Source organism: Erythrolamprus reginae, chromosome 1, assembly GCF_031021105.1.
Source record: "Erythrolamprus reginae isolate rEryReg1 chromosome 1, rEryReg1.hap1, whole genome shotgun sequence".
NCBI classification, from domain to species: Eukaryota; Metazoa; Chordata; class Lepidosauria; order Squamata; family Dipsadidae; genus Erythrolamprus; species Erythrolamprus reginae.
The window spans coordinates 121,493,688-121,513,099 of record NC_091950.1 but is presented as its reverse complement, the minus strand read 5'-3'; the positions used below and the strand labels follow the sequence as shown (position 1 = coordinate 121,513,099).

Genomic DNA, 19,412 nt, shown 5'->3' with positions numbered 1-19,412 from the left:
TCTGAAGCCTGGGAAGAGTGAAAAATGGCCATGCCATTGCGTACCAGGGGAGGTCATGCATTCATGCACGAGAGCCCCACATGGAATTACGGGAGTGAGCACGCGCACACATGACAACACCCCCCCCCCGCGCTCCCGTTTTGACAAACCAAACCAAAAGTTTACCATCACTGATCTAGTAAATCAAGAACACGTTTTCTATAAAATATTGAAAATATCAATATAAAATATTAATATTAGATGAAGGCAGGACAATTGTTCCATAAAAATTATACACAAAGAAACCCTCTCTCCTTCTCCCCTTATGGTAATGTTTTTAAGATGATAAATGTATTTAAGAAACATGGATTTGATCTACAAATCTAACCTCCTTTCATTCCCAAATGAAAAATAGAAAGCCTTCCATTCAAGGCCCATTCCAAGTAGCCCTAAGTGTATATTATTATTTTTAAATGAAATGATCTTGTCAGGGGATCAGTTATTTCTAACAGTAAACTATTTTAATATTTTTGGACCATATTACTCAAACAATTAAGAGGATTTACAGAAAACATGTGAAAAAGAAAGCTTCCTATCCTCCCAAAACTGAACAGGTGTATAAATACCATTAAAATCCTACAGACTGGTAAATGTTTGAAATATCCACCCTTGTACTTCCTGCAACATCATGATAATAGACTTCAGCAATATTTTTATTATACAATGCATTATTATTTGTTTCAACTCTACAGCTGTAGAAATGCACCTGAACAACTACTTTGAATACTGTTTTTATCACAGCCAACATCTTCCTTCCTTTCTCCTCTCAAAGAGAAACAAAGTTCTCACAAAGATAATGCTATCTAGTTAGGTAAATATTTGGTTCCTCGTGATTATACAATGTTTATGGACAATTTTCTATGTTCAACCAATAATGTCACTTGTGAAAAAGATATGGCATAATATTCAATAATCCAAGGGCTTTTTATTGTTGAACAAAGCACTGACATGTGAGCGAAATTTAAAAACTTAAGTCATACTTAATTCAGAACTGGACTGCTGAATAGTTACCAATTATAAAGGAGACAATAATAATTTGGTATTTAGGGTAATGGCTGCAATTTCATTTTCACTCAGAAGCAAATCCCTAAGAAATCAGGCTATTTTCTAAAGTAAATTCAGAATTTTGATGTCTTTATATGTATATGAATTGTGTATTTTGGGGTATTTGTGTGTCTTAAAGTCATTTTTGACTCCTGATTAGATAAATTGTCATATCAATAGTTTCTTATTTTCATTAACATCTGCATGCCAAGTGAAAAGAATTTTTAAAACTGCTACTTATCTCAATCAGTTTGCATAAACGTGATAGTATTCTCTTTCAGGTCATAAAAAATATTTTGGCTTCAGGGATTGCAAAGTAGAATCTGGTTAAATAATGGTTAGTGACTGATACAAGAAATACCAGAGCAAATTTATGAGGAATTCATGTAACCAAGTGTCAGATAGGTTACTTTTATGCTAACCAAGCTGAATTGTTTGGGAGGAGATTAAAGTGAAAATATTGGGACTCCAATGAAAAAGCCGGTAAATTGTTTAAAACAAGTGGGTTGAGACTCAAACATATTGAACCTATTTTTTTTTTCAAATTGTATAAGCAATTTTATAAATTTGAATATGGTAAATCAACAGCAAATGGGTAAGGTTTTAAATGAGTTTGATATTCAACCCTTATCATAAGATTGTGTAAGCATTTTGAAAGCATCTTTGAAACTTACAGACAATCAAACGCATAAAAATTGAAAAGTCCCTGGAACAAAAATTTTCCTCTTAAATGGTATAAATCTTTGTTTACATATTGGTTGGTCCCAATATTAAAGATCCATAATGAAGCATTTTAATATCTAAATTGCCATTTTCTTTTTATGAAGTTTATATAACATCAGTTTGAATGGAATGGAAATGAAATAGGAATAGAATAGAACAGAATAGAATAGAATTCTTTATTGGCCAAGTGTGATTGGACACACAAGGAATTTGTCCTGGTGCATATGCTCTCAGTGTACATTTTAAAAAGCTACATTTGTCAAGAATCATGAGGTACAACACTTAATGATAGCCATAGGGTACAAATAAGCAATCAAATCATATTAGGAAACAGGTTCTTAATTCTATAACTAATCCTTACATCATTAATTTTGATTCTAAAATAGTAACTGCTTTGTTACTAATTAGCTGCAGAGAATGTTACTGTATTTACTGTAACTATCAGCCTTACTACACTCTAGATCTGACCAAGAAATCAACACAACAGGAAAACTTCATTAACATGGTTACCATTTTGTACAGTAACAAAATCTTGCAAGCCTAACTGCACTATACCTCCCGCATGCCCATCTCCCATCCCTTGTTATTCCCCAGGTAATCAGAAAGGCATCTTGTCTGAGCCACTTTAAAATATTAAACTTGTTTCCCTGGGATTAGCGTTTCAGCCTCTTAGGTGAGGTTCCTGTACATTTCCATCAAGATCATCTTCCTTACTCTCTCAATTTACAATATAGCTTCAAAGGTTTTTAAAGGGCTAATGCAGGTTTAAGCTATGAAATATAATAATTTTCAAATAATAGGAAGTGATATCTTCATTTTGTTCTATACTGACATGACCCAAGCAATGTGTTCTTTTGGGGACAGATAACAACAGGATAATTAGGACTTGAAATGAAGTCCAGATAAGAGAAAGAGCAAAAATAAATAAATAAATAAATAAATAAAAATCCTGGGAATATTTAGCTTTGATTAGAGAAAACAGGGATAATATAGGGTATACCTGAAAAAATATTACATAGGAGATAAAGACTTGTTCTCTTATCAGCCCAGGGGGCAGGATGCAAAACAATGGATTTAGAAACATAGAAACATAGAAGACTGAAAAGATCTCATGGTCCATCTAGTCTGCCCTTATACTATTTTCTGTATTTTTATCTTAGGATGGATATATGTTTATCCCAGGCATGTTTAAATTCAGTTACTGTGGATTTACAGTAACTGAATTTAAACATGCCTGGGATAAACATATATTCTCTTATCAACCCAGGGGGCAGGATGCAAAACAATGGATTTAAATTGCAGGTAGGTAGGTTCTGGTTGAATGACTGGAACCAATTTCAAAAAAAGTGGTAAGCTTCTCTTTTTGCTTGTATCTGTCTCAAAAATTTTAATTTCTCTAACTGCACTGAGCAGGATACTTGATGGCCATAGTCTCCCCGTTCTTACAGCAAGAATCATAAATCCAAAGACATCCTCAGATTACGAAGGTGCTCTATGATCCAAAAAAAAAAATGTCACACATTGGCACTGTATTCAAATCTTGACTACAGAATTCGAATCTTAGTTCCCTCCCTACTTGAATTAGCCAAGAAGGCAGAGGTCTAGCTCACAAGTGGCAGAACTAAAGTTGCAGAGGATTTTACTCCTTTAAGATCCAGATAAAGCTACAGTAGGTGACTTCTGCCAACTCAATAGATTGGGCCCATCAATCTTCTAATCTGGAGCATACACGCACATTTTTATTAATAAAATATTTGGTCAAACAATAATAATTTACAATGAATAGATCTTCTGGCCCTCCTTTCCCAGGTTGGCTCTCCATGGACACAAGAAAATAATTTTAAAAATAATTATACTTGATCACTCTTACTGACATAGACTTAAACCTGGACTCTTACATCTGGTTGCATTCATTTCTTGTTTTCCACTAGTGTCACTGCATGCATTTCTTCAGTCCTTCTCACAGAGCTTCTCAATAAATCAACCTGGGCAGTACAAGTTGGTAAGTGAGGAAAAGCCTCTTGGATTGATCCTGACAAACATCCTATTTGCCTCTATTTATTCCAGTGGGTCAACGAGGCACATAAATAGAAGCAACTTCCAGATCAATGTGAAACTCCCCCAAGTACTGCTCTGGATTGATCCTGATCAGATATCTGGGAATGACCATCTTAATAGACCCTCTTTCCCTGCAATCAAGGACATGATCTGCACGTGACAACTGAAGGTAAGTCTCCCAGAACAAGTGCATGACAGAAAAGCTCCAAAGGGACTACCAGATCTAGAATATCATGTTTCTTAGAAATCTATATACTAAATTAAATTGCCTCAGGTAGCTTATCCCCTACTTTGAAACAAATGAAAGAAGACATAGAGTCTAAATTTTTGTGATTAACTCTAAAATTGAGTTATATTTTTAAAAGTTTTTTAAAAAATTATGTACCACTTTAAGTTATTTTTTAAAAGCATTAATGAATTTTGTAGGTGAGGTCTCCAGAATTGAACACATTTGGAATACTGTGTTCAGTTCTGGAGACCTCACCTACAAAAAGATATTGACAAAATTGAATGGGTCCAAAGACGGGCTACAAGAATGGTGGAAGGTCTTAAGCATAAAACGTATCAGGAAAGACTTAATGAACTCAATCTGTATAATCTGGAGGACAGAAGGAAAAGGGGGGACATGATCGAAACATTTTAATATGTTAAAGGGTTAAATAAGGTCCAGGAGGGAAGTGTTTTTAATAGGAAAATGAACACAAAAACAAGGGGACACAATCTGAAGTTAGTTGGGGGAAAGATCAAAAGCAACATGAGAAAATATTATTTTACTGAAAGAGTAGTGGATCCTTGGAACAAACTTCCAGCAGACGTGGTGGATAAATCCACAGTAACTGAATTTAAACATGCAAGGGATAAACATATATCCATCCTAAGATAGAATACAGAAAATAGTATAAGGCCGACTAGATGGACCATGAGGTCTTTTTCTGCCGTTGAACTTCTATGTTTCTATGTTTCTAATTTATCCTAGCTGGAGCATCCTTCAAAATTTTAACTATGCAAATTATCAATTCTAAAAAATCAGGTACATTTTTTAATATTCTCAGGATTATATTGCTACTTAGTTTTAGATACCAGTTGGAATAAAGAACTTCAGAATTCAACTCTCTTGGGGCTGTACTTGAAACTTGTTATCTGATCCTTTTGAAATCCTGGAAGACCTATGTGCATTCAAGGATTAGTTTCAGTACTAGTACTTAACATATGGAATATATTGAGCTATATATAAAGTTTTTATTTTTAATACCCATGAAGAGCTTATGGAAGTATGGAATAACCCATGTTTTAAAATAGCAGGCAAGTTTATTTGGAGAGAGCACCTAAACCTCTCATAATGTTATTAATTTGAACCACCTTAGTTCTGATGATGAAAAGTTAAATATCCTTTGAGTTGACAGATGAGTCAATTCAATAAAGCCATACAATAGAACTATATTATTTCCAAACTATATATTCTGCAATAAATTAAGAAATCCAATATCAAGGAAAACTACAGATTAAAAAGAAAGGGAGGAACAATCATTAAAAAAATGATTAGTGGGGATTTTATAAGCATTTAAAGCACCTATGGTAAACTATTGTTTCCAGTTTAAAACCATAATAGTCCTTAAACATTGCATATGTTTATATTGGGGAAATATTTAAACATACATAGAATGCCTATGTAAGAATATATTTATAAAAATATAATTAATATGTCTAAGCAAAATAAACTATGTAATATTATAAATATTTAAAATGCAACAAATAAGTCTTTTTTAAAAGATAACTATTCTGCATTGAATAAACTGAAAAATTTAATCCTCCTAACATAAAAAGCTCTTTTGCTCTCCCAACTGTTGCTCAATAATGTAATATTTTCATGTAATATATCGTCATGAAACTTTTTGCTTATTTTGCATAATATATTCATATTCCAATCTTTGAAATTTTACCAAATTTCCCCCAAAATCCAAAACCTACAAATACTGAATAGAAAAAGATTAGTAATATAAAGAAAATACTTTCCTCCATAAGAGGATCTATACATGAAATTAACAAAGTTGTCCAAGAAGTAAAAACTACTGCAAATCTCCCTAAATTTCAAGAATATAGAAAGTATCTTATACAATAAAATTTGAGTTGTGGGAACGTCAGATTTTATTTAACGAGCATAACTTCCAGTTTTCTGTCTTATCCAATATCCATCTTTTTTTTTCTTCCAAGATGTAGAAAGAGCAAAATATGACAGGCAATTTCAATGTTAACAGTTTAAACAAAAGCATTTGTCATATACTGTACACTTAATAGAGGAAGCTCTCAAATGATGTAGAAATCATCCTATTATGAAACAGACATCACACTTATACATCATTCTAATAAAAACACATTTACTTTGTCATGGTGTGCAGTGTCAATTATGCTTGTAGTTGCAAAAATCTTAAGTGTTGCAATATCCTAATTGTAAAATAAGAGCATGTAGGGTTGTAGATTATAGATCCAGTTTGAATGGGTAGAAAATGTATTTCCTGAATAAATACATAGCTTAAGGCAGTTGTGTTCAGCTACCGTATCAAAAATACATTCTTGGATCTACATCAGTGTACAATACCATCAAGAGGTAACTGAGAAATTACAATCAGTTCTTACATTTCTGAAACTGAGAAATAAAGGTAGTTTTCAACCTACAACCATAATTGAGCCACAATTATGTACATAACTGAGGTACCCATGTGATCTCCTCGCTTAACTATCACAATCCTTGTTGTCCCTGTTTGAGGTTGTTAAGTGACTGCGCAATTTTAGTTTTTAGTTGTTTTTAGTATTGGATTTACATGATGTTTTTTATTACTGTTGTTAGCCGCCCCGAGTCTACGGAGAGGGGCGGCATACAAATCCAATAAATAAAATAAATAAATTCATTAAGCAGAGCATGGGATGCCTCAAAGAGTCGTGAAGGCCTAGCTAGGAGGCCTAGCACAGGTCCAGGCCTACACAGCAGCACCAGCACAGCTCACATGGCCTGCTCTGGGCTTTCCACACCCCTTGGAGCACTTCTCATACCTCTTCCTGCCCACTGGGTCTCACACTTTTCAGCCTCCTCCTCCTCCCCATCACGACTTAGCAACTTATTTTTTTCTGAAGACCACCTTGGGAAAGAGAACCAGTCTATCCATTATGTGGCCTTCCTAAAGGCCAGCAATATTTTGGGAGTAGTGGTAATTCTCATGATTCAAAAACGGAGACTATTTCCAAAATGGCACCAGGTTCTGGGCCAAGATCATATGGCTTCTGTATAGGAAGGCCATGTGGCAGATCTACCATTTTTTTCTTCTCAAAGGTAATCTTCAGAAAAAGTAAGTGGACTGAGCATAATGGGGAGTGGGGAGGGGCGGTTCAAAGGTGTAGGGCTCAGTAGAAAAGGAAGCAGAGCCAAGGCTTGCTGGAGGTAGGTCTAAGGAACTCAGCAGGGCAGGAGGATAGAGAAGATACACAGTAGGAGTAGCAGCAGTATCTCTGTAGTTGATCATAAGGGTAAGTGGATTGTCAAGCACTTATATTTTGTTCATGTAGCACTGCAGTGGTCATAATTGGTCATAAATGCCTTCATTCAATACCATTATAATTTTGAATGATTTCTGACGTCTATCTTATATCATCTATTAATACCAAAACATATAAAAAGTACAAAATCCATCCAGATTATATGGAAGATTTTCTATTGTATTATGCCAATGAACCTACTGTAATAATAATAATAATAATAATAATAATAATAATAATAATAATAATAATAATTTGTTAGATTTGTATGCCGCCCCTCTCCGAAGACTCGCATACACAAACACATGTATACACATGTATGCGTGAGCACACATACACACAAAAAAAACTTACTTTGAGGCAGGGACTCAACCTCAGATTGCCATGTTTTCTGACAGAATTTTGATTTAAATAATTAACCATTTTTGAAGTCTTCCCAAAGATATTCTGATAAAAATTAATAGATTTACTCAACCACATGATGTTTAAAACAAGGTTATTATTGGTCTCTACTGTGTTTTCCCCAAAATAAGACTTATACTTTTTTGAATAAGTGCTTGGCTTTATTACCATGCATTCAAAAGACCAATTGGGCTTATTATCAGGGGATATCTTATTTTAAGGAAAATGGTATCATTAAGCAAAGCTGCGGCCACTAAGTATAACTGTAGCAACATTGTTTCATTTATACTGAACAACTATTCTCTTTATCAACATTTTGGCTCAAGATAAACTTCAGTACTTTCCTTTCTATTGAACAGTCTCACTGTCTTCACAAATTAGGAAGTTAAATGGTTTTCCGGATGTATTGCTGACAAAAATGTGTGTCCCTTCTGGGCATTAATTTTAAAACCAAACTAGCTGTGTCAAATATTTCCTGTTGGGAGGAACATATTTTGCTTGCCTCCCCGGCCATGGAAATAATATAAAGAAAGAGTTACAAAGGTTATTTATGGTTAATTGATTCTGACATTCTATAAAACTCTTGCATTTAAATAGGAAATCAAATAAACTTTCTTTCAGGAGTTTCAAGCAGTGGAATATGGATACATTACTGTCTGCTGATGTCTACTTATTACAACTTTTAAATAGTTTCCTTTTGCAGTCAGCATATTTATTGAAGAAATTATATGATTTAGCTTACATTGCTCCTTTTAGCTTTTCAACCAATCCAAAAGCATTTATCACTTAAAAGGTGATATATCTTACTAGCATACTTAAAAAAAAATTAATTTTAAGCTAAAACTGTATCTAGGAAAGTCCAAAATATTTACTGAGATGAACAAAACAACTAAACATGAAGGTAATCTTATAAGTTTGGGAAAACAGAAGTCCTCCAGCCTAAGAGCAATGCATTCTCTATTTCCACTAAAGGAATGTGGGGAATGCAGATATTCTATAGCCTCAGGGAAAGTAGCAAGAAATCTAAAGTGAAATTGGATTGGATGAAGTTACAAACATAGGAAATATGGCAGCTGGATATCAATCTGTTTCTTTAATGACAATTCAATAGTGTCACAATTGATCAAGTTTTCAGGTTGGCTTTATATGTCCCTGAGAAAATTGCTATAATTATATTTCTGAGCTGCTGATCTGACAACTATGATAAAAATTTCAAAGTTGGGAAGATAATAATAATTAATGATAATAAATAGAAATCAAAATGGAAAGAGAGGGATGCTTATGTTTCTGCTTATCTTCTGTAAATAACTGTGTATTTCCCTCAAGGCCTAGAAATATTCTAGCAAACATGGGAATTATTGATGTTGATACATTTAAAAGATATGGCCACAACAGTGCTACCTCAGTTAGATTTTGCTGTATTCGCATCTTACCAAAATTATTTTATTATTATTATTATTATTATTATTATTATTATTATTATTATTATTAATTTATTAGGTTTGTATGCCGCCCCTCTCTGAGGACTGGGAGTGGCTTACAACAAACATGCAATGTACAAATCCAATGTTAAAATCAAGAACAATTTTAAAAACCTTTATTAAAAACAATCATATAACACAACAAACCATACATAAAGCGGAACCACCAGGGGAATCAATTTGCCCATGCCTGGCGACATAGGTGGGTTTTCAGGAGTTTGCGGAAGGCAAGGAGAGTGTGAGTGGTCCTAATCTCTGGGTGGAAATTATTCCAGAGGGCCGGGGCCGCCACAGAGAAGGCTCTTCCCCTGGGTCCTGCCACACAACACTGTTTTTTCGACGGAACCCAGAGAAGGCCCACTCTGTGGGACCTAATCGGTCGCTGGGATTCATGCAGCAGAAGGCGGTCCCGAAGATATTCTGGTCCGATACCATGTAGGGCTTTATAGGTCGTAACCAACACTTTGAATTGTGACCGGAAACTGATCGGCAGCCAGTGCAGGCTGCGGAGTGTTGATGTGACATGGGCATATCTGGGAAAGCCCATGATTGCTCTCACAGCTGCATTCTGCACAATCTGAAGTTTCTGAACACTTTTCAAAGGTAGCCCCATGTAGAGAGCATTGCAGTAGTCGAACCCCAAGGTGATGACAACATGAGTGACTGTGAGCAGTGACTCCCAGTCCAAATAGGGCCGCAACTGGTGCACCAGGCGGACCTGGGCAAACACCACCCTCGCCACAGCTGAAAGATGGTGCTCTAATGTTAGCTGTGGATTGAGGAGGACACCCAAGTTGCGGACCCTCTCCGAGGGGGTCAGTGATTTCCCCTCCCCCAGGGTAATGGATGGACAGATGGAATTGTCCTTGGGAGGCACAGCCACTCCGTCTTGTCAGGGTTGAGTTTGAGCCTGTTGACACCCATCCAGACCCCAACATCCTCCAGGCACCGGCACATCACTTCCACTGCTTCACCTACTGTACATGGGGTGGAGATGTACAACTGGGTATCATACCTCACCCCATGCCCTTGGATACCCAGCGGTTTCATGTATATATTGAATAGCAGGGGGGAGAGGACCGACCCGAGGCATCCCACAAGGGAGAGACCTAGAGATCGACCTCTGACCCCCCCCCCCCACTAACACCAACTGCGACCAACCGGAGAGGTAGGATGAAAACCACTGTAAGACAGTGCCTCCCACTCCCATCCCCTCCAGCCGGTGCAGAAGGATACTATGGTCGATGGTATCAAAACCTGCTGAGAGGCCAAGAAGCACCAGGACAGAGAATAAACCCCTGTCCTGGGCCCACCAGAGACCATCCATCAGCGCGACCAAAGCAATTTCCATGCTGTAGCTGGGCCTGAATCCTGACTGTTGAGGGCCTAGATAATTGGATTCTTCCAAGGACCGCTGAAGCTGGGACGCCACCACATTCTCAACAACCTTCCCCATAAAGGGAAGGTTGGAGACTGGACGATAGTTGTTGAGAATGGCTGGGTCCAGGGAAGGCTTCTTGAGAAGGGGGCGCAAAAGTGCCTCCTTGCAGGGAGCCGGGAAGGACCCCCTCCCCAAAGAAGCATTGACAATGCTGCAAATTGGGGAGTTCTAATCAATGTCTGCTCAATGAGTTTGTCCTCTGGTTTCAGGACCTCCTCTGCATCAGCTGGAATTGTTGTAGAAGAGTGTAAACCTCTGATTGGTGCATCTACTGCTGGTACAGAAAGTAATTCAGATAGGCTAGAGGCCACATTAAAAAATGTTTTGTCCTGAGAGGAGGTGGATGGTCCTGCTGAGGGAGCAACCCGCTGATTCTCCGCTGCTTCTACAAATAGTTGAGGAATAGGGATAACAACTATCTCCTGTATGACTTCTGAAAAAAGTGGGTTTGCCTGATCATCCTGAGCTGTGGATGAAGACGAGGAAGAGCTTTGAATAACAATGATTTAAATAAATTGGGGAAAATAATCTGCTCGTTAAGGGCTGATCCGTGGATAGACCCTCATCCTCTGACAGATTTCATCTGGAATTGTCTTTTTCCTGGATTTCTTCCCTGGATCCAGGGCTTGATTCCTCAGAAGAATCATCAGAATTATGCCTATTGGCAAAGCGTCTCTTCTTAAAGGGATTCTTAATTTGCGCCTTAAATGAAGGTAGGAAGAGATAGGTGTAGGAGATCTCTCCCTCAAGAAAGATTGATGCCTAGCAGAAAGAGCCTGTTGGAAGGCTTCTGCCCTGAGGTTGACTGGATTAAAGGTTAGCTGAGGGGCTGTGTTATTGAGGTCTGTCTAGGACCACTGATTCTTGCTGAGTAAGGGCCTGATTAGGTTGAAACTCCTGGGGATCCCCAATCTCTTGGGCTTTTGATCTGCCCCACAGGTTCCCTTGTGTTCTGGGCATATGTGGCATCCAGTGCCAAGGGATCCCCTTCTGATTATGCTAGTACCTGCCCCGGATTCTCCCTGGAGTCCTGTGAAATCTGTGCTACCGCCCTTGCCCTTTCACAGATTGTTTGTAAATTTCTATGTTGGCATGTCTCCGCCTGGATTGGGGCCTTCGATGGGCCCTTGCATGCCCAATGGGATCTGGAGGAAGATGACTCTGAACAGGAGGGAAACTGATTTGGTGAAGACATTTGGTCTTGTTCTGAAGATTCCCTGTCTTCCTGCTTCTCTTTCTGCCTCCCTTCGCATTATGCTCCTTGGTAGTCATGCCCTCTAGTAGTGTAGGTTCATTGTAGGCCCCTCCCCCAAGTATGCCTCCAAAATGTCAGCCTCCTTATATACCACATGCGTTATTGCCTCCTCTGTTGTATTATGGTCTCCAAGAAATCCGGCACAATCTGCCCTGCAACTGTGCTCATGCACTGCACCCTTTGCCCCACCACCACCACCAATGCCTGGGCCTCCGATATGGCTTGGGTGTCATTGGCTGGCACTGATGCAGTGCCTGAAATAGGATGTGATGGGGCTGGGAGGCAATCTTATATGCAATCTTATAAGAAGGGGGAATTGCCAGGATACTGAAGAGCAGATACGAATCGTTTGCCGCAAGCTAACCCTTTGTCTCCCTGCTGCAGGGCACCCGGCTCTTCTAAAGCATGTAACCCAGTGGCGCCTGTAGCTCCAGAAAATCCCATAGCACACAAATGGAAGGAGGTGGAAGCAGTGGGGGGAACAGGGGGGGGGGGGGGCAGCAGCCAAATGGCTATAATCTTCCCTGTATCTCTTGATTAGCGCAGAGGTTCTGAGGCGTCCTTGGAGTTATAGGACGCTGGAATCAGGAGCCCTGAAAAGGGCTGTTTGGTAGTAAGAAGTTGAAGGATTTAAGATTGATTTAAAGAAGAAAGCCAAATTAGAGAAAAAGTTCAGGAGGAGGTCCTGCCATGGCTATCCTCTGAAGGATCGAGTCAGAGACTGGGGGGTCTCAAGGCAGATCCTAGCAATTATTTAAATGAGACTGACTTGATCCTCAAGATGACTGGTTGAGGACAAATGCATTCTGAAGGCTGGTTCCAACCCAGGATGGAGAAGACATAGCTACATGTTGAAGTACATACTGCATGTAACAGGAAAAATCTCTCCATGCCAAAATCTGGGCAAAACAACTAAACAGAATGTGAATAGTTTCAATCCCTGAAAACTCTGGAAAAGATTTCTAATGAAACCACAGCACTGGAGTTACATATCACATTAATTCAGAACAATTTGACTTCAGTTCGTAGAGCATGAACTCATCTACTTTGTTTTGTAAAAACATGGTTCCCAGTTTAACGTACTGTATATCCTATTCATCAAAACAAAGCCAATGAACTATAGCTTGATATGACATATCAACAGTCACCAAAGAGCTATTCTCGGTCAATCTAGACAAAAGTGAGCTAAAAGGACCAGTGGAATATTAAAGTATATGACAATGAGGAACAGTGATTATTTGCATCAAGCAAATGGTTTAAGAATAGAATAACAGATCAAATCAAATCTTACACCAGCATATTGAACAACAAAAAGAGAAATGAAAATTAGTTTAAAAACTGTCAAATTGAAGAATTTTTTTTTAAAAGAATGTACACATGTACATTCAACAATAACAATAAATGAAGAAAGGTTATCATTCCATATATTGCAAGAACATCTGAAAAACTCAGGAGGAACATCTGAAAAAAACAGGAGGATCTTCAGCCAACACAACATTAAAGCAGAAACTTCAAAGAATAAAACACCCAGACACAAACTGAGCAACGTGTACAGTACATACATATGCACATACAGTACATACATATGAGCATATGCAGTACAATGCAATGAACCATGTGCAGATCTGTACATTGGGGAAACAAAACAACCACTTCATAAATGCATGACACATAATAGAACAAATCCATCAGGACAAGATTCAGCAGGCCATCTGCATTTAAAAGGTAAAGGCCATTCTTTTGAAGACAGCAAAATCCACATTTTGAACAGAGAGGACCGTTGGTTTGAAAGAGGGGCCAAAGAGGCCATCTATGTTAACACTGAACAACCCTCTCTCAACAAAGGGAGAGGTACACAACAATCTACAACACAGTCTACAACACCAGTTACCAGCACTACTCAGGTTATCCTGAGGATGCAGATAAACCTCCAGGTGGGCTCAACATCTCTCTAAAACACAGGTGTTCAAACTCAATTGTGTCACATGATGTATTATGATGTATCACGATGTTTTTTACCTTTGAAGAGCTGGGGTGGACGTGGCCTGCAGATGACACATCCGGCCCACAGGCCACCAGCGTGAAACCCCTGCTCTAAAACAATGCAAATGGTCAGCTGTCTGCAAGGAATTCCCCACCATCTAGTCAGAGCTGAAGAAACTTCTTGAATGAGAAGTGAAATAGCTTCATAGAAAAACAAGGAAGTCCACTTGCCTCTTGAAAAATCATCTTTGGAACAATTTAAAGAACCCTTTCCCACATGCCAGTAGAATATAGTCAAGCCAGAGTAGCAGAGCTTACAGAACATAATGGATGTAGTTTGCCTTCCCTTGTCCTGAATTTACATTTTCCCAATAACCTTTTTTTTTTTTTTTACATCTAGAGAGTTGGTTTGGACAAGAATCTAATTAAAATATCAGACACATGGAAGATTACACAATTATCCCAAAGGTGATTTTCCAAAAGGCAACTTTCTTCACCAAGAAATCCAGTTGCCTTTTGGAAAAGCATCTCTGGGACAACCATGACCTGGAAGACTGAAAATCTGCATAGACTGCTTTGCCAAATATTGCCAGATTTGACATAAGATTTGTTAAACTGTCTGATTCTCTGGAAATCCAAAGCACCTTCTATTCTATTTCCTACGAGATAAACACAGGAAAAAAGTCTTCCAAGGTAGACAAACTAGATAGTATTAGCCTGAATTGGGAGAAAAGTGGATTGTAATTAGCTTTCATTGAGGAAACCTTGGAAGAATAAGCCTATCAGAGATTTTAAAATATCCCCAACTCTCAGTTTTTAACACTATTGCTCCAAATTATAGTTAAATTCAAAGAACATAGTAAGCCTAAGTCAATAAACAACTAAACCCATGCAAAACTAAATGTGGGATACTACTCTACTGTTTGTTCTTGAGCGTAGGGATTGTAGAACAACTTCATAATGCTGGAGTTTCACTAGGAAAAAAATCTGATTAAGAAAGGTCAATTCTCTTTGCATCATGGGACTGCATGTGGGATAAAGGAATTTAGAATAGACAGTACACTTTATTATTTTATAGAAGGTTCTCTCTGAAACAGTTTTAATTACTGACTAAAAATAAACAAGTGCAAAGGAGACTTTAACTGCATATTTGTAAAAATTTAAAGTAATAATATGAAGATTCATTTGCTTCAAATCTAACATGCATTTGGTAGGTTATTTTACTGCATCAAGAGTTTAAAATCTGCACTGGGCGTAGTTCTTTATAGAAGTAACTACTTTGCCAAACTAAGCCCATATTTTCAGGAACATACAATTTTAAAACTTTTTTTAAACCCTTTAAAAATTGTTGAAACCTTGCTTCATGAAATTGGACAATTTATTAAATATATTAGAATCTAAAGTTGATAAAGAGTAATTAAAATGCATTTTATTATTTATTTATTAAACAAATTTATATAGCCATCCAACTCACACATAAGCGGCTTTAATAAAAAGTTATAGAATGGGCAACTCAATCATAACTATAAAATATACAATATCCCACTGGGTATATGTTATGGGCAGCATTTTTAAAAGTTGGAACACCATATTACAAATATAATACGTCAAGAGCAACAACTAATAAACAACTGGCAGTATGTTACTTAGAGTTAGAGCTAACACTGCCGTATATCAATCTTTCTTTAACTTATCTCTCAGGACCCCTTCTAAGTTGTAAAAATTATGGAAGACTCTAAAAGAGCTTTGGTCTGCATGGATTATGTTAATCAACATTTAATATATTAAAAATTAAAATTGATGCATTCACTTCCACCATCACTTCTCAGATTGTTTGAAAGGCTTTTAAGGTTGCATTATTTTTGAACATAAGCATAAACTAATAATTTGTTAAGGGGTTTGCATAAGCGCACCATTGTGCCTACCGTCACTATCCTACTGTTCTATTACATAGAAACATAGAAGATTGACTGGAGAAAAAGACCTCATGGTCCATCTAGTCTGCCCTCATACTATTTCCTGTATTTTATCTTAGGGGGGATATATATCCCAGGCATGTTTAAATTCAGTTACTATGGATTTACCAACCACGTCTGCTGGAAGTTTTGTTCCAAGCATCTACTATTCTTTCAGTCAAATAATATTTTCTCATGTTGCTTTTGATCTTTTCCCCAACTAACCTCAGATTGTGCCCCCTTGTTCTTGTGTTCACTTTCCTATTAAGAACACTTCCCTCCTGAACCTTATATATCCCTTTAACATATTTAAATGTTTCAATCATGTCCCCCCTTTCCCTTCTATCCTCCAGACCAGTGTTTTTCAACCAGTGTGCCGTGGCACACTAGTGTGCCGCGAGACATGGTCAGGTGTGCCGCGAAGAAGAAAGCTCAGGTTCCGGTCTCGCAACTTTTTGCTGAGAGAGTGAGAGTGAGAAAGAGAGAGAGAAAGAAAGAGAGAAAGAGAGAGAAAGAAAGCAAGAGAGAGAGAAAGAGAGTGAGAGAGAGAGAGCGGAAGCAAGAGAAAGAAAAGAGAGAAAGAGAGAGAAAGTAAGAGTGAGAGAGAAAGAAGGCAAGAGAGAGAAAGAAAGCAAGAGAGAGAGAGAGAGAAAAGGAGAGGAAGGGAGAAAGAGAGAGAAATGAGCAAAAAGGGGAGGAAAAAAGAGAAATGAGAAAATGATTGAGGCAGAGAATGAGAGAAAAGAGAGAGAAACAAAAGAGAGAGAGAGAAGTGACTCTTGATTTAAAGCATATGATAAAAAACACTCAAAGAATAAGAGAGAAAAAAACCCAGCCCTCACCTGCTTTTGGAAATGGTTCAAGAGTGTGTATAGACACACACACAAGGGTGGGGAGGAGACAGGGATGGAAAAAGAGAGGAGAGTCTCTTAGAGTGTCATTTTGTGTCATTTTGGTTGGTGGTGTGCCCCAGGATTTTGTAAATGTAAAAAATGTGCCGCAGCTCAAAAAAGGTTGAAAATCACTGCTCCAGACTATACAGATTGAGTTCATTAAGTCTTTCCTGATACGTTTTATGCTTAAGACCTTCCACCATTTTTGTAGCCCGTCTTTGGATCCGTTCAATATTATCAATATCTTTTTGTAGGTGAGGTCTCCAGAACTGAACACAATATTCGAAATTTGGTCTCATCAGCGCTCTATACAGCAGGATCACTATTGTCTTCTATCATTACTTTTCATCATTACTTTTCTAATGTTTTGTTTATACAAATTACCATACTATAATTGTTTGATATATATAAATAAAATAAATAAATAATTTTGGATTTTAAAGACTCCTAAGAAGGTGGGGGTATGAGTGAGGGTGGGGCTGTGAGACAAAAGGAATCCTAAGACCACACTTTAAAAAACACTGTATAGCATTGTTGCTTCCTAAATTGTTATTCTTAAATATTTGTTTCCTGACTCCTGTTTCAATTCTTTGAACATGAATATGAAAACATTTATTACTATTTTTAAGATAGGGAAATAACAGTAGCTCAGCATTCCACATCAAATCTCTATAAAATTATCTTCTCTCAATTATGCTTACATTGTTTATCCATATTTCTATAAGCATACTGTGCTATAAGTGTGCTATTGTGGATAGACATGCCAGATCTTGAACTCTTAGGTAGAAATATTTATTGACAAACCAAACCACACTTGCTTAGCAAAAAGAAAACTTGTAAGAAAAATATTAGAATAGCCTTTCATTATATAGCTTCAAAAATAGCATATTGAGATGATAGAGCCTCTAAACAACTTTCTATTATACAACTTGTTTTTTCCCTTCTTTTTGAAGCAGGCCTATATAAATAAGCACACTCCTGTGTCACTAAATTTATTAAAATATTCCCAGAAACCTGAATAATGTATTTATATAAATTTATAAACTTCTTTTCCAGATTCAAACTCTCCCTAAAAATTACAAGTAACTGTTGTTCTTTTTTTAACCATGGTTATATATCTGCATTGGTCCTGTTTCAACAAGTTATCCAAGTTTCCTCTTACTGTACTTTCTGGAACCAACTAAATTTAGCCATCTCTCACGTGGCCAAACAAACAGTAATTACTACTGGATGTTAAGGCTCACGATGATAACACAGACGAGGAGGACACCATTCCTTCCAATGTTTATTTTTCTCCCAATGCTGGGGAAGAAGGCAGATCGCCCTCTTTCTCCATCTGGCAATTCATCTAATACACAGACCAGCATGTCATTAAATAGTTAAGGGAAAAGAAGCTACTACTGGCTGCTTTTCACTTTCCTTGGCCAGGTGGCCAGTCCAATTCCTCCCTAGTCATGCTGGGCAGCCAACCTGTCCCCCATCCCCATAGAAAAGCCTTGGGAGTGGCTTTTCAAGGAGGGGGCGAAATGCCCCTTTTTAACATCTCCACGTCCAATTTTCAAAGAGGGGGGCAACCGGCCCCCGCTGCTGATGCTGCTCTCCTCTTGCGTGCCAGATCTCCGACAAGTCTTGCAAAGGAAGATGACTGGCACACACATACATACATACACACGCACACTCCTCTTCCTTGCCAAGCAGCTCAACCGCGGGAGAGGAAGCTCCAAAGCGCTTGTTCCTGACATTCCTCCACCCACTCCTCCATGATCCCTTCCTCTGTCCCAAAGGGGATCCTCCTCGTCGCCACCTCCCCCTCCCCACGATGACCAGCTGCCTCCCCCCTCCCTTCCAAAGGAAACTCCCCCCCCCCTCTAAATGCAAGGCAGAGAGACAAGGGCGTTTTACCCATAGCCACACCTACCTGTCTTCTCATGGTCGTAGCCCACCACAATGAAATAATCTGCCAGGCGGGCCATAGTCGAGCAGAGGCCGGCTTCGTCCCCGCTAGCCTCGCTCCACCTATCACTCCCGCTGCTGCTCCGGAGTAGTTCAGCATCCTCCCTTCAACTCCCCCCGTCCTGCAAAAAGAGGCAGCGGTGGCAGCGGCGGCGGAGAAGACGGCGGCAGCACCAACAGCTCAGCCATGTTGGACAGTCAGGCTCCTGGTGCGCCTGCGCGGTCCTCATTCCCTCTCTTTCCCTCCCCCCTCCCTTTCGGAGACCCGTTCTCCAGCGGCCTCGTTCAAGCCCGGCTCGCGATGAGAGGGCGGGTGGAGGGAGGGAAGAGGAGGGAGATGCGCGCGCTGTGTCCAGGATTGGGTTGCCTCCGCTCAGCTTCGACAGGGCGGTTATTCCCCCCCCCCCGGGTTATATTCCTGGGTGGACGTGGGTTACATAATTGCTTCGAACGGGGCTCGCCTGAAAACCAAAACGGAAGGCGCTCTTGAAAAAATAAAGCTCATCCGCCCTCTTCAATCAGAGGCTTCCTTCCTGTTTCCGAAGTCGAGCGGGAGCCGCCGCCGCCGCCGCCGTGCTTTTGGTAGACGAGAAGCGTTGGAAACCGCTTTGCTGAGACCGTCGCCTTTCTGGCCACAGTCTGCCAGAAATCTGTTTT

The 19,412-nt window shown here is 38.7% G+C and overlaps 1 protein-coding gene across 2 annotated transcripts in view; it reads right to left on the bottom strand.

The window, feature by feature from the left end:
• The window catches only part of SBF2 (SET binding factor 2), a 264,683-nt gene extending 245,680 nt beyond the window's left edge, over nt 1-19,003 (bottom strand). For both annotated transcript variants that reach the window (XM_070763308.1, XM_070763319.1), the window contains exon 1: nt 18,721-19,003. In XM_070763308.1, the coding sequence (XP_070619409.1) occupies nt 18,721-18,775 (55 nt within the window). In that variant the 5' untranslated portion in view covers nt 18,776-19,003. The remainder of the gene's footprint in view (nt 1-18,720) is intronic.
• Between the last annotated feature and the right edge of the window lie 409 nt (nt 19,004-19,412).